This window comes from Myxocyprinus asiaticus, chromosome 15, assembly GCF_019703515.2.
Source record: "Myxocyprinus asiaticus isolate MX2 ecotype Aquarium Trade chromosome 15, UBuf_Myxa_2, whole genome shotgun sequence".
NCBI classification, from domain to species: domain Eukaryota; kingdom Metazoa; phylum Chordata; class Actinopteri; order Cypriniformes; family Catostomidae; genus Myxocyprinus; species Myxocyprinus asiaticus.
In genome coordinates, this window is record NC_059358.1 from 32,344,808 (window position 1) to 32,372,208 (window position 27,401).

At 37.3% G+C, this 27,401-nt stretch overlaps 1 protein-coding gene across 1 annotated transcript; it reads right to left on the minus strand.

The window, feature by feature from the left end:
• Positions 1-372: 372 nt before the first annotated feature.
• LOC127452767 (dual 3',5'-cyclic-AMP and -GMP phosphodiesterase 11A-like) lies at positions 373-22,788 on the minus strand. The gene is made up of 20 exons (XM_051718465.1): positions 21,986-22,788; positions 18,974-19,132; positions 13,034-13,123; positions 12,649-12,789; positions 12,182-12,246; positions 11,202-11,322; positions 9,944-10,019; positions 9,796-9,863; positions 9,534-9,626; positions 9,282-9,332; positions 8,547-8,693; positions 7,846-7,953; positions 7,490-7,599; positions 5,934-6,024; positions 3,285-3,385; positions 2,847-2,924; positions 2,652-2,715; positions 2,472-2,546; positions 2,203-2,286; positions 373-2,108 (listed from the first exon to the last, which is right to left on the minus strand). Exons 1-20 carry the CDS (start codon positions 22,757-22,759, stop codon positions 1,839-1,841), a joined length of 2,766 nt encoding a protein of 921 aa, XP_051574425.1. The 5' UTR covers positions 22,760-22,788; the 3' UTR covers positions 373-1,838.
• Positions 22,789-27,401: the final 4,613 nt, after the last annotated feature.

Below are 27,401 nucleotides of genomic sequence, written 5' to 3' on the forward strand. Positions count from 1 at the left end.
ATTTTTCATTTAAATTTAATTAAAAATCCTAAAACATTGTTTTTTACAGGTTTAAATGGAATTTTGAATCCCACATTTTTAATGTTAAGTCAGACTTGTGGATCCTGCTGTACATTTGACTTTATTTACCAATGTGCTTTTGGTGGTGCCAAAGAGACGTGGTGCACCAGACCCTGGTCATTGCTCTGTTTAGTGATTCAAAGCCAGTATCACACTCAATTGCATCACAGTGTTCTTTATTTACCAAACAGCCTGAGGATAATAACCAGTAATCAGCCTGAAAAAAAAAAAAAAAAAAAAAAAAAACAATTGTGTAATTCTCACACAGTAATTTCCAGTCATTCATTTGGCATTCGATTGGTATAAGATCCATATAAATAACAGGATGATATCTCTCTAGAACAGACATGTTGAGGCACCAAGTATGATATGAACATTTTATGTTAGCAAATAAAATATAAAAGCTATTTTCAGACCTTCTTTAATAAAAATGGTTTCTTTTTGAAATGTCAAACCATAATTAATGCAAAAATAATTACATTTATTTTGAACAAGACAGACAGACTCAACTGAAAAAGCACATTATCCGACTGTGTGCACACTGATACGCCTTAACGGTAAGACTGCAACACAACCTGAGCGTGTAACTCCCATTTAAAGCAGGAAGCTGCTCTTGTCGAAATGATGCAGCATGCATTTCATGGCAATCTGTTGCAGCAATCATAATGCAATCAAAAACAGCTGTATTTCACATACATTTTTTTTTTTTACATGTAACAAAAATAAACACTGAAACTCACATGCCACCAACAGATTTCTGTTTTGCATGCAACAAAGTTTTCAGTATTGTCACAGACAGTTCTTTTTGGTTCATCTCATGTCATTTGCAAAGCCTTTTGAAATATAGCTATCAAGGACAATTGTGAACATGAATAATACAGATTCTACTGTTTGATTATCGGTCCACTTTTATTCCATTTCTCATTATATCCCTCAAAAACAGAGGACCAAATTACAATAATTCTGGATTTCAAATCTTTTTTTGTTTTATCATGTAACACTTGATTTGCAATCAAGTAAAATGTGTTGTGGTTGTTTTTAATCATCTTTGTTCAGTGCTACCATTTCAATATGTTTAATATGAAATTACAAAGTAATCAGCAGTTGTAATGGTGGTGTTGTAACAGTGTTGTAACAGTGGTTACATGCAAGTCTAAAGATCACAGTGATATTAATTTATACATTCATCAAACTACAGCATCTCAAGAATAGGAATTAGATCGGTTCTGCACCTCACTAAAATAATTGTGTTTAATGTTTACCAGGTAATACCAGGCTTTGTAAAAGTGAAATTCCAGGATTGTGCAATATGGCAGGACACAGGACACAGGTTGGTTAAACACTATCAAGATCTAAGCATTTTAAACACAAGTCTGAAATTGAAATGTTTGTGCACCTGAATTTCCTGCACATATTCACAGTTTCTTTTTTCTTTCTTTTTTTTCTTTTCAGAAATGCCCTTATCATTTTCTCAGAGACAAAGGGAACAATTTTCTAAGTGTAATAATATGTGTCCTTTGAATTTTATTTTATTATTTTTTTAAATAGAAACTAGCAATATGTTGCCTGAAAGTGTTTTGAAATTGTGCTGTAAATGACTGAATTCACTTCAAAAGAAATATCATTGGCAATCACAAAGTACCCCACATGAAAACGTTGGGTAACAATGTGGGATTTTTTTTTTTTTTTTTTTTTTTTTGTACAAACGTACAAAAGTTGCCAATGTCCCCGTTACTCTATGCACCCTCCCTTAATCGCCACATCACACCTCTTAATTTTTAATTGGCTACTGGGTTCTGATTTGGCTCCACACTGTGGGTGGTGTCTGTGTTCTGATTGGTTGCTTCACTCTGACTCGACTGTGGCTCGTGGGTGGAGTCTGCACTCTGAGAACATTCTTCACTCTCTCCTATCTCCAAACTGGAGAAGTTACACTCAGAGGCCTTCCATGTTTGCTGATAGGACAGACAGAGCTCCTCCCACTTCTTTCGGTTGGCATCTATTCCATCTACCATTGGTTGAAGCTTCCTATTCAACTTCACAAGAGTCTATAAAATATATATATATATATATATATAATCATCATTGAAAAGTTTATTAGCTGAAATTGTGTTTATTTACTACTTAATTTCACTGGCTTACCTCATACAATGGCTTACATATCCCATCTATCCATTCCAACTGCAGTACAGGAAGCTCATCTTTACGGTTACGGTCAAAAATGGCCTAAAGGAGACAGGAGGGCATAATTAAAAAAAATATATATATTATTATTATTATTATTATTATTTAAATTTTAAGCTTGTTTTCAAGATTTGTTTGAACTAAATTACTTTTAAAAACTCTAAAAGCACCTAAACTCTATACACCAAGTATAGTGGCACAACCTACAAGAGTGAGAGAGTACTTACTGCTGGTGTCAGTTTCAGCTCTGATCTCTCCCTGTCACCCTGTTCAAAGAATTCACTTGTCACCAGTTGAGCCACCTGGAATTAGAAACAGAGAGATGTAACATTATAACAATATGATTTGATGCAGACAACAAAATTAGTGATGAAACGGAGGACAACTACTGCTTTACTGTGTCTAACCTGTTTTGAAATCTCCCATGGTCGAGTTACTGCACCCAAGTCACACGCAGTCATCAGCATAGATCTGGTATATTATATTGGTAATATTTAGTATAATGGTAACATAGACCAATTACAGGAGCTCCTGGCATTTTTCAATTTTACTCAATGAACGATCATGCATTTCTGCTTTTCAATCTACATAAATATGCTCACCTAAACATGTCTCTGTGTTCTTCATTACTCCAGCTGAACTGTCCAGAGAGAACACACTCAAAGAACTTGGCTCTTCTCCTTTGATGTCCCACCAAAAATAAAGATGAAACAAGAATGGAGAACTTGAAGCCAGTGAAACCTGAACATTTTAGAGTGCTTTCACTGCCTTCAAGTCCATTTTATTTCATGTTTTTTTACATATCTATGAGAAGGTATCTTTGTTCAGGATCTGAGGAAAAGCCACTAATGGGTATCATAAACCTCTTCTGCCTCTGTTCAAAGGGCGCCTCTCTGTGGCCAAAATATGAATTACATGCACCAGGTTGAAATATGTTTGTTAGCTAGCAAGTGCATTTCCTGAGCACAGCTACCACTTCTGAGCTTGTGGAGTCCTGTAAGACTATTTAAATAAATATGGCTTGTGACAGCAGCACTTACTTGAAGTACAAGGTGAGATCTGTGGACAGAATGGCCTGTTTCAAAAGCTGCATCATGTTGCTATACTCCTTAGAGCACAGATTGGCAAAAATGTTGTGACCCTGTTGAAGAAATGAGATTATTTTTTCTTCTTTTTTTCATCAAATGCAATTTATTTTCATTACAAATTATATTATCAGTATTTCCTAGTCTTAAAGAAAGTATTCATAGCATTAGTACTTATGTCCCCATTTCTTCTACTTTAGCATACAATTGAGATGGCATGAACTCCACAAGTTTGTGCAAAACCTGATGATCCATATTATCCAGCATGATTGAGGATGCTCCAAAGAGCATCTTGTGTGCTTCAGAGGAACAAGGAAATCTGACCTTTTATACAAAGGAGTTAACATCACAAATTCAGTTATAATTTATTAGTGGCCTCTAAATAAACAGAATTGTAAATATTTCTTCTCCATTTTACATAATAGGGTTTCTTTGTTTAAAAAGTTTAAAAATCCCAAAACATTTTGTTTATTTCCATGTTTAAAAAGAAAAAAAAGTCCAAATTTTCAGTAAGGTCTCAGACTTTTGGACCCCACTGTTTTTAATATTGTAAGGTCTAAGGTAAGTTTGGGGGAAGCACATCTTTCATTCAGAATTTAACTGCAAATATACAAAGCCCTGTCTTTCCAGCTAAAATAAAGCCAATCACAAATCCAGGAATCACTGCACAACCCTGAGTTTCACTCATAAATGTGCATCACACAGTTCTCCAAGCATGTTCAGCCTCTGTTAGAGAAAGCAGTTTCTTTCTCTCTTTGCTTCAGTGCAGCTTACCTAAGGGGGGAATCTCCTTAGCACAGTTAATTTGTGTTGGTTAAAAAAGCTCAATGGACGTCCACAGGAAATCAATACAGAGGTTGGTCGTGATTAAACAGCTCAGAGCTAAAGCAGCCACTTAATCAAACACTGACAGCCATTTGCATTCTTTCCATCCACTGATACATGTAAATGTGGACAGAGGTAAAATGGGTATTTTCTGCAAATCCATTACAAGAGAGGTGTGAGAGAGCCATAATATTAATCCATTGCTTGGCAACATTCTTTGTGCTTATCTTCAAACCACTGTCATCACATTTATACAGTTTCTTGCTTTTAATTCTTCTTATGTTTTTTTAATGAACTCTGAAAAAAAATTTTTTTTTCAATTAAGTAATGTATGGACCTTGGACTGTATAATCTTCATGAAAATACAATTCAGCACCACTATAGTATTTTAGAAGTTAATTTGTGTGATTTCAAAGGTGCACTGAGTATTTTCTTTCCTATTCAAAAAGGTTTTACTCCCAAAGAAATGAATAGTCCTTTTGATTTTTTTTTTTTAAAACCAGCCTGGTCTCATGAACATTACGTGAAAGTGGCAAACATTTTTGTAAGACGAAATTGCATGCCTTGTAAAACGTTTGGCTGCAGTTTCCCAGTGAAATGTCCAGCAGGGGACGCCAAAAGTGAGAGTAGTCGGACAAGGTTTTTAATGTGAATATTAGATGGAGGTTTTAATGAGTAAAACATACCTCCTTAACCTAAAACTTTAACCTCATCTTGTGTCACTTCTGTGACAGTCTCGTCTCAAGTGTCAGTTTGCATGCTTGACTGGTCTCAACAAGTACTTCAGAGACAATCAGGTGAGCTACCGCGGACGCTAATAACATTGGAATAAGTATGTTAATGTAGTGTTAAATAAAGTAATAAAGTGTTAAAATAATTTTTAAAACATAAAAATCTTTTTCAAATGATGTGTTATAGTAAAAGTGCTTCAATATCATAAGATATCAGTGTGTGAGAAATAGTTCGAAAAATAAGTGTTAACTTATAATCAGCCATTGTAATCGGGATTTGTGTCAAAGTGTATAAAACACAGTTGTTATAGCACCTCTAATGTTAATTTCACCAGAAAACTGCAGCGAAACGTAGAATTTGGTATGTAAAAGTCTGCAAGAATGTAGTTATAGTAACGTTGATTTTATGAGACTAGGTTGCTTAAAATAAAGAACACACATGAGATGAAGTCCAGAGTTCCCACACTTTTTGATCAATTAATTTTCATGACCTTTCATGACATTTCCAGTCGTTCATGATTACTGGATACACTTTTTTTTTCTTTAAATCAATTTATAGAGATTGCTAAGCGGATTTCCATTTGTATGTCAGCTACCAGTCTTTAGAATTAATCGGTTTAAGCAATTATTCTAAGAAGTCTCCAAAGACACTCTAAATGGACAGACTGATATTTTACATTGGTTTGTAGTTCCACACTATGTATGTTCTGTACAATAATCAATATAAAGTTGAAGAAATATTTTAGAGCAGCACAAAACTAGAAGAAAAAAAATAGTCACTATAGAAATTTTAAAGTGTACCTTTAATTTTAATTTATTCCAAAGCCTTTGGGAATACTTCCTCAGGTAATCAGCTGTTATCTTTTTCTTAAATTATTGTTTATCTTATTAAAAAGCCACAAAGAAATGCAATTTTTATGCATTATAATTGAAATATTTGTACTGCTAACTGCTGTGTCCTTTTTTGGTCACTGATTACTTGAGAAGTAACAAAGCAGACGTGCTAGTTCAGAGGTCATTTAAACAAGACTCTGACAGGCAAGCTCACCTCACTCTGCAGGATCATTACAGCATGGTTAAAATGATGATGTTCAAGTGTAGCAGATGTACCGTACAGCAACGCTAGTGCCGACCCAGACCTGCAATGAAACAACAGAGAAAATCTACAACCAGCATATTATGTTGCATTACAAACACATGAGTTTTTCTGAGAGGCCACTGCATATTGTAATTCAGTGGTTGCCAACTGATTGGTCGCAACCTAAAATTGGTATCAGGTCTGTTTACATAGGGTTGCAATGTTGGACCTTTGTGGCTTATAGTCAAATTATTAAATATTAATATTTAAAGGAATAGTTCACCCTAGAATGAAAATTCTCTCATCATTTACCCACCCCCATGCCATCCCAGATGTGTATGACTTTCTTTCTTCTGCTGAACACAAAGGAAGATTTTTAGAAGAATATTTCAGCGCTGTAGGTCCTTACAATGCAAGTGAATGTGTGCCAAAATTTTAAAGCTCCAAAATCCACATAAGGGCAACATAAAAGTAATCCATATGGCTACATCCATGTCTACAGAAGTGACATTATAGGTGTAGGACAGAAACAGATAAATATTTAAGTCCTTTTTTACTATGAACATACTTTCAAAGCCCACCTATGAACGTTCACGATAATTCTTCTTTGTTTTTTGCCGATTCAGATTCTTCATGCATATCACCTACTGGGCTGTTGTGCAAATATTATGTGGTGGTGGGGGCATGGTTGAGCACCGGCTTGTGAATGGAGAGAGAGATCAGGAGATGAGAACGGTAAGGATCATCACCTAGCAATGATTGTCTCTAACAGCTGTTTGTCATTGCAGTGAGAGTTGGAGACGGATTTAAGAGCGAGCCAGATGCCAGTAAAGAGAGAGAGAGCTGGGCCTGCACTTGTGTGTGTGTGTTTGTGCATCAACCGTGTGTGCTGGAAGCTTTTGAGTTGGAAAAATAAAAATTACCTTTAAGTTGTATTCGCTGTCTTCTGCTTCCTCCTTTCCACACTTAAGAACTTGTTACATATCATTTATTTATTTTTTTACTTTACTTTCTCCCTTTTTTTTCTCCTCCCTGCCAGTAGGTGGTAATATATAAAAAAAACAGAAGAACTCAGTCCTCCTGTGAACATCCATAGGAGGGCTGGTGAAAGTGTAGAATTATAGTAAAAACTATAAAGACTTAAATGTTGATCTGTTTCTCACCCACACCCATCATATCGCTTCTGAAGACATGGATTTAACCAGTGGAGTATTATGGATTACTTTTATGCTGCCTTTATGTGCTTTTTGGAGCTTCAAAGATTTGGTTGCCATCCACTTGCATTGTATGGATGTTTGTGTTCAGCAGAAGAAAGAAAGTCATACACATCTGGGATGGCATGAGGGTGAGTAAATGATGAGAGAATTTTCATTTTTGGGTGAACTATCCCATGTATATTTACTTTTGCAAAACAAACTATTTTGGTTCTTTATTGAGTCACCACTAGTCCAATGTAAAATCTGGAACATGAAGTGAGACCAGTTAAGAACCACTGTTGTAATTTACAGAGAGGACTCTTGACTCACTTGGCCTGAAATGCATTATTAGTGCCACGATGGTCCAGATCATGGCAGAGGCACCCAACCATAAGAGCAAGAGTCTCTGTGTCTGTCAGCACCTCCTGGAACCCAGCAGTCTGGACCACAACAGAGAAACCTACATTACTACTGTCGTCAACCCCGTCACGCAAATCATGCAATTCAGTGAGTATATTATGGCTTGAGAGATCATTACTTTTCAAACTGTGTGCATTTGCAGCCTTTACATAAGAAAATCAATAACACATTAAAGATGTAATTGATACAGTGTTCATTTGGCACTCAGATCAAATATCATAAGTACAGAGAGCCACTTTGATCATCATCTGTGTGTAATGACTCACAGTGATCATAACAAACATGCACTGTGAGACATTGAAGGCATGCCTCCAGTTGTGATAGGCTACAGTACGATAGTTCTTCCTCACAGTAAGCAGCCAGCGGCACAACACCTGAACAGAAAAATAAGTAAACGTTGTGGTCAGGGATGAACTGGGTCAAAAAAACAACATGTAGATAATCCCCCACAATATGTATCACATATGGATTTAATACAAACGAATGCCTGCTAAACTAATTAATCGATGTATTGGTGTTCACTGTATTTTATATTTTTGAAATAGCCATTTTACAATCAAATTTATATTAAATCATTTGTATTGGCATTCAATATAGTGAAATAAAAGAGATGCTGTACTGTCTATCATGTTGTTGTTGTCAAACTCCAGATGAAGTTGGCTCTATATTTACCAATAATAAGTTGATTTTTTGTTTTTTTAGTTTACACCCAACTTGCTATTATAAAAGGCATAAAATGCTTTTGTTGAAATATTTTAATAGTTTTAAAGCATTTAAATCTTTGTATATTTATGTTGTATTTTAATTTGGTTTCTACAGCTGGCCTACATGTCAACTGGCCAACCAGGAAAAGCCCCGGGGCTCCATCCCAGGCTGTACTGCAGTATTCAGACCCCACACTGTTCCAGAAACCAGCGTGCAGCACAATATCTAACAAATCTATAAAACACATCTGTGATTGCCTCACCTCATAATCAATTTTGAATTTCTGCACGACACCAAGCTCCAAAAACATCCGCAGTGAGGCAGTGATCATGGCGTCGTTGTCCAGAGAAAAGTCGTTAAAGTGGAACTCATCGATCCCGAGCTCAGTGCTTAGGGGAATCTTAGCAGCCTGACGGAGGAAAGGGGACAATCTCAGTACCTCCAGTTTTAAGGCAATTAAATACCAGAGCAGGGCCTTATACACTGAGGGCTCAGAAAGAGAGAATATATTACCCTCTAGCATTTCAATTATTAATACTTCAACTCTCTCAAGTCTGGGACCCACAAACTTTAAATTTCTGGGAATTATAGAGGGCTGAGATGTTTTCTGCACATCTATCTCTCTAATGTATGAGTTTAATTTAAAGTTTTCATCACTTCTCTCTGGAGAAAAGGTTTTAAACATTCTGTGTTCATTATCTACAGATCTATCTATCTATCTATCTATCTGTCTGTCTGTCTGTCTGTCTGTCTGTCTCTCTCGCTCTCTCTCTCTCTGTCTGCCTGCCTGCCTGCCTTTCTGTCTGTCTGTCTATCTAGCTATTTTAAACCTTACAAGAGAAACAATAATTAAAATAAAAAGTTGAGTTATTATGACATATAATACATTTATTTTCAATGAATAAATAATTAATTAAAAACATGAATATATTTCCATCTCTGAAGCATCTAAAGAGTGTGGACTAAATTTCCATAATTTATCTCTAGTTTGACTTACCTTAAGCCGATCGACTTCTGCCTTAGAGCATGTAGCATGATAGGACAGCATCTGGGAAAAGACACAGAAAAAAAAATAGGTTATGCACACAAAGCATGCACCTCTTCCATTACTCACATAACCACACCAATCATGCACACTAAATTCACTGTTCTGGTTTTACAGATTAATATGCAGGCAAACAAATTTAGGTGTCAGGTAATGAACTCTTGAAAACAATAGAATTAATAACCAATAAGATATATGACTCACATCTAGAGCCACAGACTGCTTGGCCCAAGTTTTCTTCACCTGGTTATACATCATTGTGTTGTTAATGCCGAGACCACAGAAAATAACAAATGCCTGTAAGGAACAATGGAAATTAAAATGACACATGCAAATGATTTATGAAAAATATGACTGGCAGCAGCATATTACAGTGAAGTAAGGCTCTAATTCACTTATAAAATATTGATTGGTTCATTTCATTCCAACGTCAAATATGAGAATAACTCTCTGAACTAAGTCACACCTCAAATAGCCTCTGATCTGCATCATTAAACGTCTTCCTGTCCAAACGATTCAGTATCTGGGCAACACCTTGTGAAAGAAAGAAGTTGTTTTAATAGTTTTTTGGTGGGTTTTGTCTGCAATTAAAAAAAATATTGAAGAAAACTTACCAATAATCTGATGTGTCCGATTCCAGATGGGGACACATAAAACTGATCTGATATGAAAACCAGAAGCTTGGTCTGCCTGAAATGGAAACACTTTGTTTGCTTACACTACATGTGAGAGTTTGAGCTAACTCAAACTCAGTAATTTTTCTCACTTTAAAAAAGGTTTTTACATAAAGAAATTAACAGTACTTTTTTAAAAATAAACACTTACACAAGATGATATTAAATATAAGCTTTTTGATTTTACATGTTGAGATCACATGACCAGCCGACAGGGTTGGGAGGGTTACTTTTGAAATTTATTCCACAGAATACATGCTGTAAAATGTAATCTGTAATGTATTTCATTAGATTACTCAAGGTCAGTAACGTATTCTAAATACTTTGGATTACTTCTTCAGCACTGGTAGATTTTTTCACTTGTTCTGACTATAAAAACTCTGCCAGTACAGTAAAACAAAATACACGTTAAAAATACATTCTCTGAAAAACCTAAATATCTTATGCAGTGTTGTTTCTAAAACAAGATAAATATAACTGATCTTGTTTTAAGGATTTTTAGATATTTTTACAGGAAAACAATTCAAAAATTATTATCAAGAATATGATTTTTGCCCTAATATCAAAGGTCTTACTAGAAAAAAGAAATTATGATCCAATGTGAATTTTCCTGATAAAAAAATATGATCGTGTCTGCGTAGAAATAGCATTTTAGCTTAGTGTAAAGCTGACAATTTACACAAGGTTTATTTCTATTTCTTCTGCTCCAAACTTTCTTCAAACTTACTTCTCTGTCTGCTCGTATGAATGTAACACATCATAAGAAAGTGTTTCACCGCTGATCAAATGCACTTTGGATCGCATCATTTATATGTATAAATGATTTATGCATGACCAATGATATAAATTGTAACTGTACTGGAATATAGTTACTTATATTTTGCATTTTAAATATGTAATCCCGTTACATGTATGCCGTTACTCCCCAACCCTGCCAGCCGAACACTTATTCCTTTATCTATAGAGGTAACTTTTTATAACTACCTATTATATACTGTATTTCACTATAATATAACCTATGATAACCAATAATAACATCTAGGTTTCAGTACAAGTCCAAGACTACTGCCATTTCTGCCAGTGTAACATAAACAAAAAGTTACAGGAGTGCACCTTTAAGAGTGGGTTTTAAATTTGTGCATGCAAGGCAGCTATGTATTTTTATCTGTGTGTGTGTGTGTGTGTGTGTTCTGCTCACTTCAGCATCAAAGCGGGGATCCTGACAGACGTCACTAATGTTAACGGGAAGCCCAGTAGATGCAACCAACTCAGCAATACTGTTATTGATCAGCCAGTCTGAGCACGACACCTTCTCCATGCTGACTTTTTCAAATACACACACACACACACACACACACACACACACACACATACACACACAAACACTGAGCATGGTGTACATTAACTGACCTAGCAGATCACAAAACACAATTGTATCTATTTTGTCATATTATTAAGTCATCATGTAATTTCACACCATTAAGACATTCTTTCTTCCGTGGGTAATGGGAGCCAGCTGGTACGTGATAGCTGTGCGGTATGAGTAAACCTCACTCCCCTGGCCTCAAGAGGTGCACTAGCGACTGACCCTAGAGGCTGTAGCCTTTAGCTTCCTCGTTAGCACGCCCACCTCCCATGCCAGCTGATGCTGATTTGAATCCCGTTCAGAGCAGGTCAAGCAGGACCGGTTACAGTGGTGCCGTGACCCGCATGGGTGTGAGGTTTAGTGGGGTGAGTGTAACGGGAGCCAGCTGGTATGTGATAGCTGTGCGGTATATGTAAACCTCACTCCCCTGGCCTCAAGAGGCACACTAGCAACTGATGCTAGAGGCTGTACCCTTTGGCCTCCTAGTCAGCATGTATGCCTCTCATGCCGGCTGATGCTGGTTCAAATCCTGCTCGGAGCGGGTCGAGTAGGACCAGTTACACGTGGAACACAAAAGGTGATGTTAGGCAGAATGTTAGTCTCAGTCTCCATTCAATTTCAGTGTGTGGAAACAAGATGCCTAACTCCCTTTGCGTTCCACAGAATAATAAAAGTCATACAGGTTTGGAACAAAATGATAACAGAATTTTTATTTTTGGGCAAACTGTCCCTTTAAAGGTCTTTAGTGGTCTTTTCATTTCATACATTTTAAAATGAGCTGTGATTTCACTAGTACGATGAGCAGTTCTCACCTAATGTCATGATCAACGTTGCACAGTGGAGACATCAGCTCAAACGTCTGGGAGAACTTCACCACCTGACAAACATCCAAGAGAACAGAATAGTAAGAGAAATGCCCATGTAAAACTCGCTGCCACAGTGCTAGGGTGTTGTGAGTGATTGCCAGGGCATTAGTATGCAGTTGCTAAAGTGTTTTAGGTAGCTTTTAGGACATTGCTATGTTTTCACTAGAGTGTTCTAGGGGGCTGTTTTCATGCTGGACAAGTTACGCACTGAATTTTATTACTTAGGGTTTTTTTCAAATTGAGTGTAGGGATTCAGTGTAGGAAAAAAAAAGACCAAAGAGAGAATAAGATTCGCTGAATTTCTTGAAAAAGGTGGAACAGAAAAAAACATGTTTCACTTTTACGGATAAGAAGGATGGATGAAAATCATGATAGAAAAGAGAGAACGAGGAATGAAAAGTTTGCGATCTCACAGGTGAGTGGATGTCTTCCAGCAGAAGCACAGAGCAGCGCTCACACTGGAGTAATGTCAGCGCGCGCTGCATGATCTTTCTCACAATCTTCTCCAGGTCCGTCTGCTCCTCAAACAGATCATTCACCACCTCTAGCAAGGCCTCAAGGAACAACAGCAACAACTTGAAATTTATTTTTATAACACAGGCCTTCAAACACCCTCAAGCTTTTATTGGAAAGTTTTATTAAATATTTCAAACCTGAGGACCTGAGGATTGTAAACAAACTTGAAAAATCATTCAACAGTGTCTGAGACATCTAGATGTTAGAAGTCTAGAGGCAAATTTCAAATCCATCTGAAAAGCTGAGCTTCATTCTGCAATATTCCAGCAGGTCTTGACTCACCCTGCTCCTATCATACTCCTTGCGGGATTCTAAGAAGAGTTTGGCGTTGGAGATCGATATTCCGCAGAATGGTAGATACATTTGGAGCACCTGTGGAGAGAGGAGTGATACTTTGAAAACTAGAGTCAGAGTGGTGCATAACGGTGAGATATTGAGAGGAAAAATAACAGCACCAGAAGAACTAGAGGCATTTTATCAGTTCTAGTGATGTCCAGTTCGTGAACGAATCATTCTTTTGAACCGGTTCTTTTTAGTGAACGAGTTGAACCAGTTCACCAAATCAGACTGAATCGTTTGAAACAGTTCGCGTCTCGAGTCAACACTGATCCATAAGTTACTTAACCTGTCTCTCAGATGTGCCTGACACTACAATTCGAAATGAGCCGATAACCGGGAGTAATATGATCTTAGAACTGGTGATATCTGCTTTTGCCAACACTTCTTTGCAATGAACCGCTCCAACTAGTTCACAAATTGGACTGAACGCTCGAGTCGCAACAGTTCTCGAGTCAACAGTACAATGAGTCGTTCGTAACAGTTACGAACCGCCTCTTTCGGAGGTGTTCAGCATACTGAGAACCGATGAGCTGCTGACATTGAGCATGTGTGTGATTAAGGGGCAAAATGTCTGATTCTGGTGTATTTTGCTGAACAACAGAAAGTGTAACAAATAAAACATACTGGAAATATGCTTATGACTTGATTGTATTACTGTTTTATCAACGTATGAAGATGATCCAGTCTACAGCTCTCGAGTCAACAGTACACTGATCCCAGGACAGCAGCTCTCGAGTCAACAGTACATTGAGTCGTTCGCAGCAGTTCTCGAGTCAACAGTACATTGATCCTGGGACAGCAGCTCTTGAGTCAACAGTACACTGAGTTGTTCGCACCAGTTCACAAGTCAACAGTACACTGATCCCGGGACAGCAGCTCTCAAGTCAACAGTACATTTTTTTTTTTATGGGTGGGGGATTTTCTCCCCTTTTCTCCCCAATTTGATATGCCCAATTCCCAATACGCTCTCAGTCCTTGTGGTGGCGTAGTGACTCGCCTCAATCCGGGTGGCGGAGGACGAATCTCAGTTTTCTCCGCATCTGAGACAGTCAATCCGCACATTTTATCACGTGGCTTGTTGAGCGCGTTACCGCGGAGAGCTAGCACTTGTGGTGGCTCACGCTATTCTCCGTGGCATCCATGCACAACTCACCACACACCCCACCGAAAGCGAGAACCACATTATAGCGACCACGAGTATGTTAACCCAATGTGACTGTACCCACCCTTGCAACCGGGCCAACTGGTTGCTTAGGAAGCCTGACTGGAGTCACTCAGCACACCCTGGATTCGAACTTGTGAACCAGGTGTGGTATTCAGCTTCTTTACCTGCTGAGTTACCCAGGTCCCCGAGTCAACAGTCCACTGATCCCGAAACAGCAGCTCTTGAGTCAACGGTACACTGAGTCATTTGCAGCAGTTCTTGAGTCAACAGTACACTGATCCCGGGAGAGCAGCTCTCGAGTTAACAGTACATTGAGTCGTTCGCAGCAGCTCTCGCGTCAACAGTAGGCTAAATTGAGCCTATCACAGCAGTTCGTGAGCCTCTTTCGGACATAATACTGAGAACTGCTGATCAGTGAGCAGCTGATGAGAATGCGTGAACCGAGGATTTGATTGAGAGGGCGAAACATTTCAGTTGAGAGATGTAAATTAATTTTACTATCGAGTATTGTGCATGCAGATTATATCTGAGGTTGTGATGAGCTGGATCATGGTTTCTGTAAAAAAGGGTGAGTTGATTAAGACTAGTTGAATCACGTTATACAGGTGCATCTCAATAAATTAGAATGTCGTGGAAAAGTTCATTTATTTCAGTAATTCAACTCAAATTGTGAAACTCGTGTATTAAATATATTCAGTGCACACAGACTGAAGTAGTTTAAGTCTTTGGTTCTTTTAATTGTGATGATTTTGGCTCACATTTAACAAAAACCCACCAATTCACTATCTCAGAAAATTAGAATACATCATAAGACCAATAAAAAAAACATTTTTAGTGAATTGTTGGCCTTCTGGAAAGTATGTTCATTTACTGTATATGTACTCAATACTTGGTAGGGGCTCCTTTTGCTTTAATTACTGCCTCAATTCAGCGTGGCATGGAGGTGATCAGTTTGTGGCACTGCTGAGGTGGTATGGAAGCCCAGGTTTCTTTGACAGTGGCCTTCAGCTCATCTGCATTTTTTGGTCTCTTGTTTCTCATTTTCCTCTTGACAATACCCCATAGATTCTCTATGGGGTTCAGGTCTGGTGAATTTGCTGGCCAGTCAAGCACACCAACACCATGGTCATTTAACCAACTTTTGGTGCTTTTGGCAGTGTGGGCAGGTGCCAAATCCTGCTGGAAATTGAAATCAGCATCTTTAAAAAGCTGGTCAGCAGAAGGAAGCATGAAGTGCTCCAAAATTTCTTGGTAAATGGGTGCAGTGACTTTGGTTTTCAAAAAACACAATGGACCAACACCAGCAGATGACATTGCACCCCAAATCATCACAGACTGTGGAAACAACACTGGACTTCAAGCAACTTGGGCTATAAGCTTCTCCACCCTTCCTCCAGACTCTAGGACCTTGGTTTCCAAATGAAATACAAAACTTGCTCTCATCTGAAAAGAGGACTTTGGACCACTGGGCAACAGTCCAGTTCTTCTTCTCCTTAGCCCAGGTAAGATGCCTCTGACGTTGTCTGTGGTTCAGGAGTGGCTTAACAAGAGGAATACAACAACTGTAGCCAAATTCCTTGACATGTCTGTGTGTGGTGGCTCTTGATGCCTTGACCCCAGCCTCAGTCCATTCCTTGTGAAGTTCACCCAAATTCTTGAATCGATTTTGCTTGACAATCATAAGGCTGCGGTTCACTTGGTTGGTTGTGCATCTTTTTCTTCCACACTTTTTCCTTCCACTCAACTTTCTGTTAACATGCTTGGATACAGCACTCTGTGAACAGCCAGCTTCTTTGGCAATGAATGTTTGTGGCTTACCCTCCTTGTGAAGGGTGTCAATGATTGTCTTCTGGACAACTGTCAGATCAGCAGTCTTCCCCATGATTGTGTAGCCTAGTGAACCAAACTGAGAGACCATTTTGAAGGCTCAGGAAACCTTTGCAGGTGTTTTGAGTTGATTAGCTGATTGGCATGTCACCATATTCTAATTTTTTGAGATAGTGAATTGGTGGGTTTTTGTTAAATGTGAGCCAAAATCGTCACAATTAAAAGAACCAAAGACTTAAACAACTTCAGTCTGTGTGCATTGAATTTATTTAATACACGAGTTTCACAATTTGAGTTGAATTACTGAAATAAATGAACTTTTCCATGACATTCTAATTTATTGAGATGCACCTGTATGCTTTAGACGTGTAGAATATCCGCGTTTGTATATCAGTGTCAGTATTTGGTGCTTTAGGTGCAAAACTTTAATGTAGGATGTGCTGAAAGATCACTGAATGAAACACTGAAGGCAATAAACACCCTTAATATTATAGCTTAATTAAATAAAATGAGGGGGATTAGAACTTTCCTTACCCCTGACTTATAAAAAGAAATACATCTTTATATGTTAAAAATATATTTATTTTTATATTTTCGATTATTTGTCTCCTTTATCTTATTTAGGCATACATTTTGGTTGTTTTATACATATTTTTTTTTCTTCCTTCAACTGTACTTGTCTTTATGACTCAGTGATTGTATTCATACATTGTTTGATCTTACTAAACATTTTTATAGAACAAAATCCACAGTTTTAGCACCACTTGTGGACTTTTCATTTATCTACCATAGGCACATTTTCCAACTTTAACATCAATGTTAAATAAGCAATCTGGAACGATTTCACCATGACGCCATCTGACCAGCTTAAATATGGGAAAAATCGTGTCCCGTATTGATTCGATATGGGATGTATAATTTTATCTTTAAATACGGGACAATCAGTAAAGACAGTGTGTGAATGTGTATTGTTGTCCCAGCGACATTTGCATTTTGTCCTACTCTTTTTCCCATCCGATTTCCTGTTTCCACTCGTAATATTTCCTTTAATACTGCTTAAAATAGTAGATACAAAATGAATATAAATGTTGATTTCATTGCAGTGATTTGGTCATGGTGAATGTCGGGGAGTGCAGACAAGGGTTTGATCCGGAGGGGGGTCTGTCAATCGCACTTGTTCCTGTGTTAAACCATGGTTACTATAGTAAAATCAAGGTTATTTTTTCTAAGGTAAGGTTAAGGTTAGGTTTAGGGGTAGTGGTTAATGTAGTGTGTCTGTGGGACTCTAAATAAACACAGTAAACTATACTTTGTGTTATATTACCCATGTCAGTAATAAAAATAAATAAATAGTCACCATGCTGCGATGGTTTCAATATAAAGCTACTGGGGGAGTGACAGTAAATTTGACACCTTTCTCTCTTAAAACTGCCGTAATCCATCTCTCTCTACTTTTTTCTTTTTCTTTTGTTCTTGGAGTGAATGGGAATGCTAAAATAATATGTGCTGTTTTCTCCTATTCACCGCTATAGAAGTTTGCTCCGCTATAATGTTCTGTACTTCCGCGTTCCAAACCAGTACATTTTAAAAGGGCTGTGAGTTTGCAGTGTGGTACTACCCACTTGTCCAAACAACAGAAGCTGGGGATGAAGAGGAAGCTCGTTGGTAATAATCATTATTTTTGCAATTCCCTTTGATCCCGCTAATGGTATTCTACTTTAAACAGTAGAATTAAACGAAATTGTGACTGGCTGCATTTACATAGTCGCTTTTATGTACAGTTACTACCATGATCATTGTTTCTGCTTTTTGGATAATCGGATATGTCACAAATTTGAGAAGGCAAATTCTCAATTATTTGTGTGAGAAATTTAAAGCAGCTACATAACCACAGCATTGAATGAAGTCTGAGGCATGTCAGGATGTGAGTGTACTGATGCAAACATGATCCTGACACCTGCTGGACATTTTCTGAAATTACTCTTTAAAACATGAGCCATGTCAGAGCTGTGGCACAGTAGGCAGGCACTGCTGTGCTCATGGGGATGGAGGTTTGAATCTGGCCTGCGTCATGTCCTGATTATATTCTTTTACTTTCTGGCTTTCTGCTTACTAACTGCTCTGTCCATTAAAGGAAAAAACTCCATTTCCAAACTCCAAATTTCCAAACTTCCATTCGACTTGATAGATTGACTGAACACAATTAAATTTGTGTGGTGAAAATACTCCTATTTTTATTTTTTATGAAAATGTTTCAGATTTGATTACCACAACTCATCTTTCTGTTTTGTGGTAATAATTGCATGTCTTTCTTTGAGCAAACATTAAATTAAGTTTCACAATTTTCCCAAAACTAAATTTTTTACATGACCCAAAATCAGAATCCAATGTGTCTTTTGGTATGTCAGGTATCTAGACACCAACTGCATCAAATGTGTGTTTATTTCCCTTCTGTGAATCCTCTTAAACTATGAAACAGAATATCTTAAAGAAGATAAGAGTAAGAAAGAATCAGATCTACAGTAGCTTTGAATTATGCAATCATAAGTACAGTACATGCATGCAATGACCTCAAGGCTGCAGCAGAATTGTGCTTGCATTTAAAAGATTATGAGAGTAAAAACATAAAAATAAATCTTCAAATGAATTCAGAGGTTCATTAGAATTTTATCAGCTATTCCAAGATGTTACTCATTTACTTAATACATAAAGTAATAACTACAGCATTAATCTTCATACTGTAACTCTAGAGTATCATAATCATCAAAACTTTGGGTACTATAGTCACAGGCATCTGAAGAATGCAACAGGCTATAAATCCAGTAGATGGAGCAGATCCTTTAGAGCGTAATATCAGCATTTAGAAAGTAGGAAAGAAGAACAGAGCTTACCTTCTCATCATCCTCAGTAAAGGGAGTTCCACTGGAGTTCTTGTTGATGGCCTGCACTACACCAATGACTTCACCATCACTGTTGCGGATGGCCATGCACAGAATGGACTGCGTCTTATAGCCAGTCAACTTGTCAATTTCATCACTGAACCGATGGTCCTACACAATACACAAGAGGCAAGAAAGACATTTTACCAATGATTTTAATGTTATAGTAAATAGTTAACTTGAGTCTGTTTTGATGGTGTTAAAAAGGGAAATTTTCACATGGAACTTTTCTGCACCTTTGTAATGGAATTTTAAAAATGAAAAGAGACTCGAGTCAACATTTTGGGGTTCCTCAGATGCCACACTGGTGGAACCCTCTGGATATCCTCCAGGCACCATTTCAGTTCTCTGAGAAAATGAATTTGACTCCTGCAAGTAAAGACTGTCAACGGTTCCTTCATTAAACCCATCATAAGGGAAAGACTTCAAGGCTTTTAAAAAATATACTGAAGTTCCTTAACAAAAGTGATTGTTTTATTTCAGATCAGTCTTCCCACCTACACTTTTCACATACAATGATTTGAATGAACTTATTTTACGTTGTACATTACTGTATTGTAATGGATTTATTTATTGAATGCATATACATATAAAAGAAAAAAACAGGTGAAAGAATTTCATAATTTAAATTATTTTTCCATCTCCATTTACACTGGCGGCCAAAAGTTTGGAATAATGTACAGATTTTTCTCTTATGGAAAGAAATTTTTACTTTTATTCACCAAAGTGGCATTCAGCTGATCACAATGTATATTCAGGACATTAATAATGTGAAAAATTACTATTACAATTTGAAAAACATTTTCAGAACTTCTTAAACTACTTCAGGGTTCTTATCAAAAACATCCTCCACGTGCAGCAATGACAGCTTTGCAGATCTTTGGCATTCTAGCTGTCAGGTGACATTTCACCCCACGCTTCCTGTAGCACTTGCCATAGATGTGGCTGTCTTGTCGGGCACTTCTCACGCACCTTACAGTCTAGCTGATCCCACGAAAGCTCAATGGGGTTAAGATCCATAACACTCTTTTCCAATTATCTGTTGTCCAATGTCTGTGTTTCTTTGCCCACTCTAACCTTTTCTTTTTGTTTTTTCTGTTTCAAAAGTGGCTTTTTCTTTGCAATTCTTCCCATAAGGCCTGCACCCCTGAGTCTTCTCTTTACTGTTGTGCATGAAACTGGTGTTGAGCGGGTAGAATTCAATGAAGCTGTCAGCTGAGGACATGTGAGGCATCTATTTCTCAAACTAGAGACTCTGATGTACTTATCCTCTTGTTTAGTTGTACATCTGGACTTCCACATCTCTTTCTGTCCTTGTTAGAGCCAGTTGTCCTTTGAAGACTGTAGTGTACACCTTTGTATGAAATTTTCAGTTTTTTGGCAATTTCAAGCATTGTATAGCCTTCATTCCTCAAAACAATGATTGACTGATGAGTTTCTAGTGAAAGCCGTTTCTTTTTTGCCATTTTTGACCTAATATTGACCTTAAGACATGCCAGTCTATTGCATTCTGTGGCAACTCAAAAACAAACACAAAGACAATGTTAAGCTTCATTTAATGAACCAAATAGCTTTCAGCTGTGTTTGATACAATGGCAAGTGATTTTCTAGTACCAAATTAGCAATTTAGCATGATTACTCAAGAATAAGTTGTTGGAGTGATGGCTGCTGGAAATGGGGGCTGTCTAGATTTGATAAAAAAATGACTTTTTTCAAATAGTGATGGTGCTGTTTTTTATATCAGTAATGTCCTGACTATACTTTGTGATCAGTTGAATGCCACTTTGGTGAATTAAAGTACCAATTTCCTTCTGAAACAGCAAAATCTGTACATTATTCCAAACATTTGGCTGCCAGTGTATGTCACCCCTTCTCTGAAGGGTTTGAAGGGGCTGACGGCACACCACTGTCGCCTACTAAGAGACTGGTTATACCGGTGTGGGGATAAAATGCTTTTAATCAGTCACTAACCTTAAACATAAAATAATGAACTTGAAATTCAGAGTGACTGCCCAGGAAAAGTGTCTACATTCATTGCTTTAATGGATTTTCTACTATGATCATAGTGTACTGTGCAGAGACTGGAGAAGTTTTGCCTGTGGCCATGATATAATGAAGTGTATGGATGACTGGCTGGTAGCCCACACTTGAAGAAGAGGGAACGGTCAGAGATGTAATCGAGATGCCTTCACATGGGGAATGTTAGTTTCTCTAAGCTTTTGACATAATCAGAATAATAAGACACTGATTACAAGGCTATTTACTGCTGAAACTCCATACTCAATCCCAATCTACACTAGCACTGGGTTGTTTGATCAGAAAAAAAAAACTTCTGAAAGCACTTTTAGGTTTTAAGATTACCCAAGTAACTGTACCTCTACAAATTAATTAGATGTAGTAGAGCTTTTTAGGGGTTTAATTTAGATGTATCCCTAATAAGATTTTTATGTCCTGGGTGATACAAACATTTGAGAGGCTGGAGAGAGGAGCAATGAGTGAGTTAGTCACATATTTGTTAAAAAATATTAAAAGGGGGTCCACTCCCAAATACTGAGGTCATGTGACTTGGCATCAACTTGCCATCATTATCTACAAGTTGCATGGCAGCATTTTTAGAAGGCAGCTGATCTCAAAGCAAATGTTCCTATCTTTAAAGTTACAGTATTCTCATGATTTCTACAGTAATAATATGTTTGAAAATAGCAATAAATTAATAAAGAGGTATCTTTATATTCTTGCCTTTTTTAGGCTTCTTCATTGGAAATCCCAACTGACTATTTTCAGAGAACGTTAGTTTATGGTTATTAAAAAAAAAATTAAAAATGAAAAAAAAAAAAAAGAACGTTTCTAGAACGTTATGAGTTGGTTCCCCTTAAACATTCCCAAATGGGAACCATACACTTACGTTAAGGGAACGTTTCTGTAGTTGCAATAAGAGGATTTGCGAATTGTGGTACATTATACCTCGTATGCATTCGGGATGTTGACGGTTTCTCCGTGTTCGGCTACATAGCCAATAATACCCTTCCCCCACGGAACCTGCACCTCGTTTGAGTCCAGGGTGCTCGAGGAGGGTCGCACCGTAGTTCCCGAGTGCACGTCAAAAAACTTGGACACGAGCGTCCTCTTATGGGAAGGTCCCTCCACGAGGAACAGCGAACACCTGTCTGCGTTCACCATAATGCACACATTGATCAGAATCTTGTAACTGAGGTTTGTCATGTCAAGTTCGTTAGAAATGTCCTTAACCAGCTCGAGGAAGAACTCCCTCTCGTTGGACTCTTTGAGTCGGTATTTGTAGTCGATGGCGCTGGAGGCATATTGAGGCACGTTTACCCTAGACTCGAGCAGGGCGCTGAGGATGTGCGCGGTGGTCGGCGGTAACGAGCTGGCTTTCCGCAGAAGCGCGCGCCGTCGCATGCTCGACTGGGAATCGTGATCCGCGAGACTGACGTGCTCGTCGTAGGTCCGGTGCGCCGTCATCGCTTTGGACCGCGCGAAGTTCCTGCGGAGCTCCATGTGGGACGATCTGCGCTTCAGTCCGTCGGGATTCGTGGGCCAGAAGGGATCCCTGGCGACCCCGCGTTTCTCGTCCGCCGGAGAGCTTTTGGACGGCTGGTGCTCTTTGAGCCACCTTCCCAATGAGTCACATTTCCCCTTTCTGATGAGATATTCCTCAAAAAGCTCCGGATGGCAATCCAAAAATGCCTCCACGTCGGAAAAATCAAAAGCTGTCATGTCGACTTAAAACAGTGTTTGAATCGTGTTCTGGAGTCGTCAAACGTTTGAGTCTACTACAGTAATCCACAGCTCACTGCACAACTGCACATAGTTCACACATCCATTCATCTCACTGCTCTCCAGCCTTCCTCCAAACACTCGGCTTTTATGAGGGCCGTAGAGTTGAACAATGAAATAAATACATAAATACATAGATATGACTGATGCCTGATGACGCTGAAGAAGTAAAGTAAGCAATTTGTTCAGGCAGGTTGGCCGGCAAGACGGAGGTAACTCCCTCGGGAAGTGCGGATGGCTCGTTTGCAGATTCCCGGCGAGCACTGGTTGCCCAGATGAACTTAAAAGCAAACGAGGTTTTGCAAATGTTTGTTGTTGTTGTTGTTGTTGTTGTTGTTGTTGTTGTTGTTGTTGTTGTTGTTGTTGTGTGTGTGTGTGAGAGAGAGAGAGAGAGAGAGAGAGAGAGAGAGAGAGAGAGAGAGAGAAATTATTTTCCAATTCCTGCCTTTATTTCATCAAGCACTAATGAGCTTAAGGCTTTTGAAGTTAGCCCAGTCTGAAAATCATTACTGCTTTCCTTAGACATTAAAGAATACCTTTAATCTAAGCATGTCCACAATATGTACAGTACTGTGCAGAAGTCTTAGGCACATAAGATGTTTCACAAAAGCATTTGTCTTAAGATGGTTATTTACATCTTCAGCTTTAGTGTGTCAATAGGAAATATAAATGTTAGACTCCCAAACATTACTTTTGCAAATAGAAAAGTTTAGAATAGAAGAACAGGGAGCCCTGCAACAGATGTCATGGCCCCCACAAAGACCCCACTGAACATTGAGTCAGTCTGAGATTACATGAAGAGACAGAAGCTATTGAGACAGCCTAAATCTAGAAGAACTGTGGTGAATTCTCCAAGAAGCTTGGAACATCCTATCTGCCAACAACCAAGAAAAACTGTGTCCAGGTGTCCCTAGGAGAATTGGTGCTGTTTTAAAGGCAAAGGTGGTCACACGGAATATTGATTTCGCTTTTTTATGTTTACTGGACTTTGTATGACATTAAGTGATAAATGAAAACTATTTATTTCATTATTTTTGAAGACATCCTCACTATGCAACATTTTTCACAAGTGCCTAAAACTTTTGCACAGTACTGTATATTCCAAAAGCATGACTAACCCATTGTCTCTCTGACCGTGTGGAGAACAGACATTATGAATTTAATATTAAAAAGCTCCTCACCCCAGTGATGATATTGTCCTATATGTAGTTTCCATCCAGAAGCTTAACCCATTTAATCCCAAAATTTTCCCAGCTAAGTGAAGACATGTATGTATTTTATATCTTGGATAGCCCAATGGAACAATCATGCTTTTCTAAAATTGTATTTTTTTAAGTTAGTAAAAGTATGTGCTTTAATCTTGGTCACACTTATCAGGCCTAGTAGGAAACTGGAAAGAATAAGGTAACATTTAAGATTTTTCCACTAATATGCAATTGTGGTGGGAAAGGAAATGATGAACCAAAATCCTTTTAAATCTGCCATTTTAAAATGGGAGCCAATCAGTTGCCTATTGAAAAGTGAGGTTCTGTGTTTTTCCACTGGTCACAATTGTGATCGCTTGTGAGCATGATTTATATGTGTCAGAGCAATCTTATTAATAAATCAATAATAGGCCCTTTAACCATCATCTGTACTAAATATGGGAGTATGTGTATTATAACAGGTTTTACTTGCTTCCTTTTATGGATTTTTGACACAGACATCATCTTTCAGAGGGGCACAGAGGAATTAAAGGAATAATACGGGTTCAATAGAAGTTAAGCTCAATTGACAGCATTTGTGGCATAATGTTCATTGCCAAAAAACAGAATAATAATTTCGACTTGTCCCTCCTTTAAAAAGAACTTAAAAAAAAAAAAAAAAAATCGAGATCACATTGAGGCACTTACAATGGAAGTGAATGGGGGACAGTTTTTGGTGGGTTTAAAGGCAGAAATGTGAAGCTTATTATTTTATGAAAGCACTTACTTTAATTCTTCTGTTAAAACTTGTGTATTATTTGAGCTGTAAAGTTGTATAAATCGTTTAATGGTATTGCAGGATTTATAGTGTTATGTTGTCATGGCAACAAAGTAGTCAAATTGGATGTAACATTAAACAGAAAAGGTTAGTAAGCAATTTTATCACACCAAATTCCTGTTAAAATGCATATTGTTTGCATCTTGTGGCTATACTTTTGAAACAGTGAGTATTTTAATGTTTACGGATTGGCCCCACTCACTTCCAATCTAAGTGCCTTGCCAGATTTTTTTGTTATTTGTTATTTTTTGTAAGAAAAAGAGGGACAATTTGAAATGTTATTATTATTATTTTATTTATACCTTTAATTTATTCAAGACCTTCACTTCTGAATAAGGCACTGTGTTTGTTCCAGTGTTGTTCATTCCAGCTGAACTTTCTCTCTTTCCTTCTATGCTCTTTATAAACCTACTTTAATTACTTTTATTTTTTATGGCAGAATGTAACTGTGGATAGGTTCTGCTTTAATGATAATTGTCTTCACATCTTTTAAACTATAATGATTTCTAAGATCTACCCAGAGAGTTTTTAAATGTTTTAATTAAATTTCATCTATGGGTGTGTGAAGCAGACGAGTCTTCTGACCAAAAGTTTCATCAGCTTGCGCACACATTTTGTTAGATTGTTGGGTACAAATGCAACACATGATCCAGGAGATGTTTGCTGAAGTATTTATCATTGTGCTCCATTAAAAAAAATCAAAAAACGATGACACATAGGTTAACCATTTAAACACATTTAAATTGTTCCTAGTGTGTGCTTTAGCCTATACCTGTTGATACTCGTTGGAAAGATGAGGCACTGCTGCAGTCCTGACATTTAAAAATGCCCACAGCAGAATATTCTGACACAGGCTAATGAAACCTGCTCTTCATAGTTGAGTATTAACAAGCAACCAAGGGAGCTGGATCGCTGCACTACATTCATAATACAACAGTAGGAAATGTAATACAGCACCCCCTCTGAAGCAGAGAATGGTAATTGGTCACTGAACTTAAGACTGGTATGTGTGCTTAATCCCAGCTTTTCTGGAAACCTTTGACAAGGCCCCGGGAGAATCCCAATTAAAGGTGTAATACTGAATATATTGCTCAACGCAGCCTTATAAATAAGGCCGGTCAGTGGAAATGCTTGGCAAGCAGTTGGCTGTGCCTCTATTGGACAGGATCCTGTAAATCGATCGATGTGTTCAATTTTTTGTTTGTTTTTCCTATGGCGTGGCATTTACTGAAACATTAGGGTAGATGAAATGAACTGTATACTTACAGTAATATAACTGAGCATTCGACATTGTTTCCCCTCACTGAGATAATGTTGTTTATAATAATACTGACCAGTGGCAGTGAAGCACTCCAGCACCATGGACAGTTCCCCCAGCAGTTTGCAATGGGGGGTATTGATGAGTTTGTAATGTGATAAAGTGGGAATAAATCCAAAGACCAAACCAATCATTAGCCTGAATACAAGCTCTTAAAAAGAATCTGCTAAAACTAAAACTTATATTTATAAATCATTGAGCATGCAGGCTTGTTAATCCTATTATAATGTGATCCAAGAATGTTTTTCAGATGCTTTATCACTTCAACACAAAAAAGAATTGAGCTGATTTTATTTTTGAAAATAAAGACATGTTTCATTCATATGTTTGAAGACATTACAATAGAATTACAATTAAGGTAAAAGTAATGTAATGTTTCCTAAATCTTTTCAGGATTTTGAGTGTCATTTCAAGGTAACACTTTACAATATGTGTATATTCATTAACATTAGTTATGCAGTAGGTATCATTAACTAAAAATGAACAAAATATTTTAACAGAATTTATAAATCTTATGTTAATTTATACATTTACTGTTCATTATTAGTTATCTTATATATATATGTTAGCTTATAATGCATGTTCACCTTACGTATACAACTGATATTTACATATACAACTTTTAATAAAATGTATAATTTTTATAAATAAGATAATGATAAAGTATAATGATAAAAAATAAATAAATAAAAGTATAGCCAATTAAAAGGCTAATATTCAGAAATGAACATTAACCAAGATTTATCAATTCTGTAACATTTTACAATAAGGTTGTATTAATTAACATAATTAACTATATTAGTTAACATGAACTAACAATAAACATTACTTTTAAAGCACTTATTAATCTTAGTTAATGTTAATTTCAACATACTAATGCATTAAAACAATTCAAGGTTGTATACGTATTCATTAGTTAATGGAACAATTAATGATTGTCTTTTTAGAAATCAATAGTAACCAAGATTAAAAATGCTGTAAAAAATGTTGTTAGTTAAAATGAATGGTAAAAAATAGTACCTTATTGTAAAGTATTACCATAAAATCTGTAAAAGTATTGTTCATTGTTAGTTCATTTTAACTATTGCATTGACTTTTGTCAACATATAGCCTATAACCTTATATTGTAAAGTGTTACCAATTTCAATACACACACATTTCAAAATTGTCAATGCTCAGTTAGCAAAACTGCATCAATACCTTCTAATGAGAGAAATTTGATAAAAATTTGAAATTTGATGT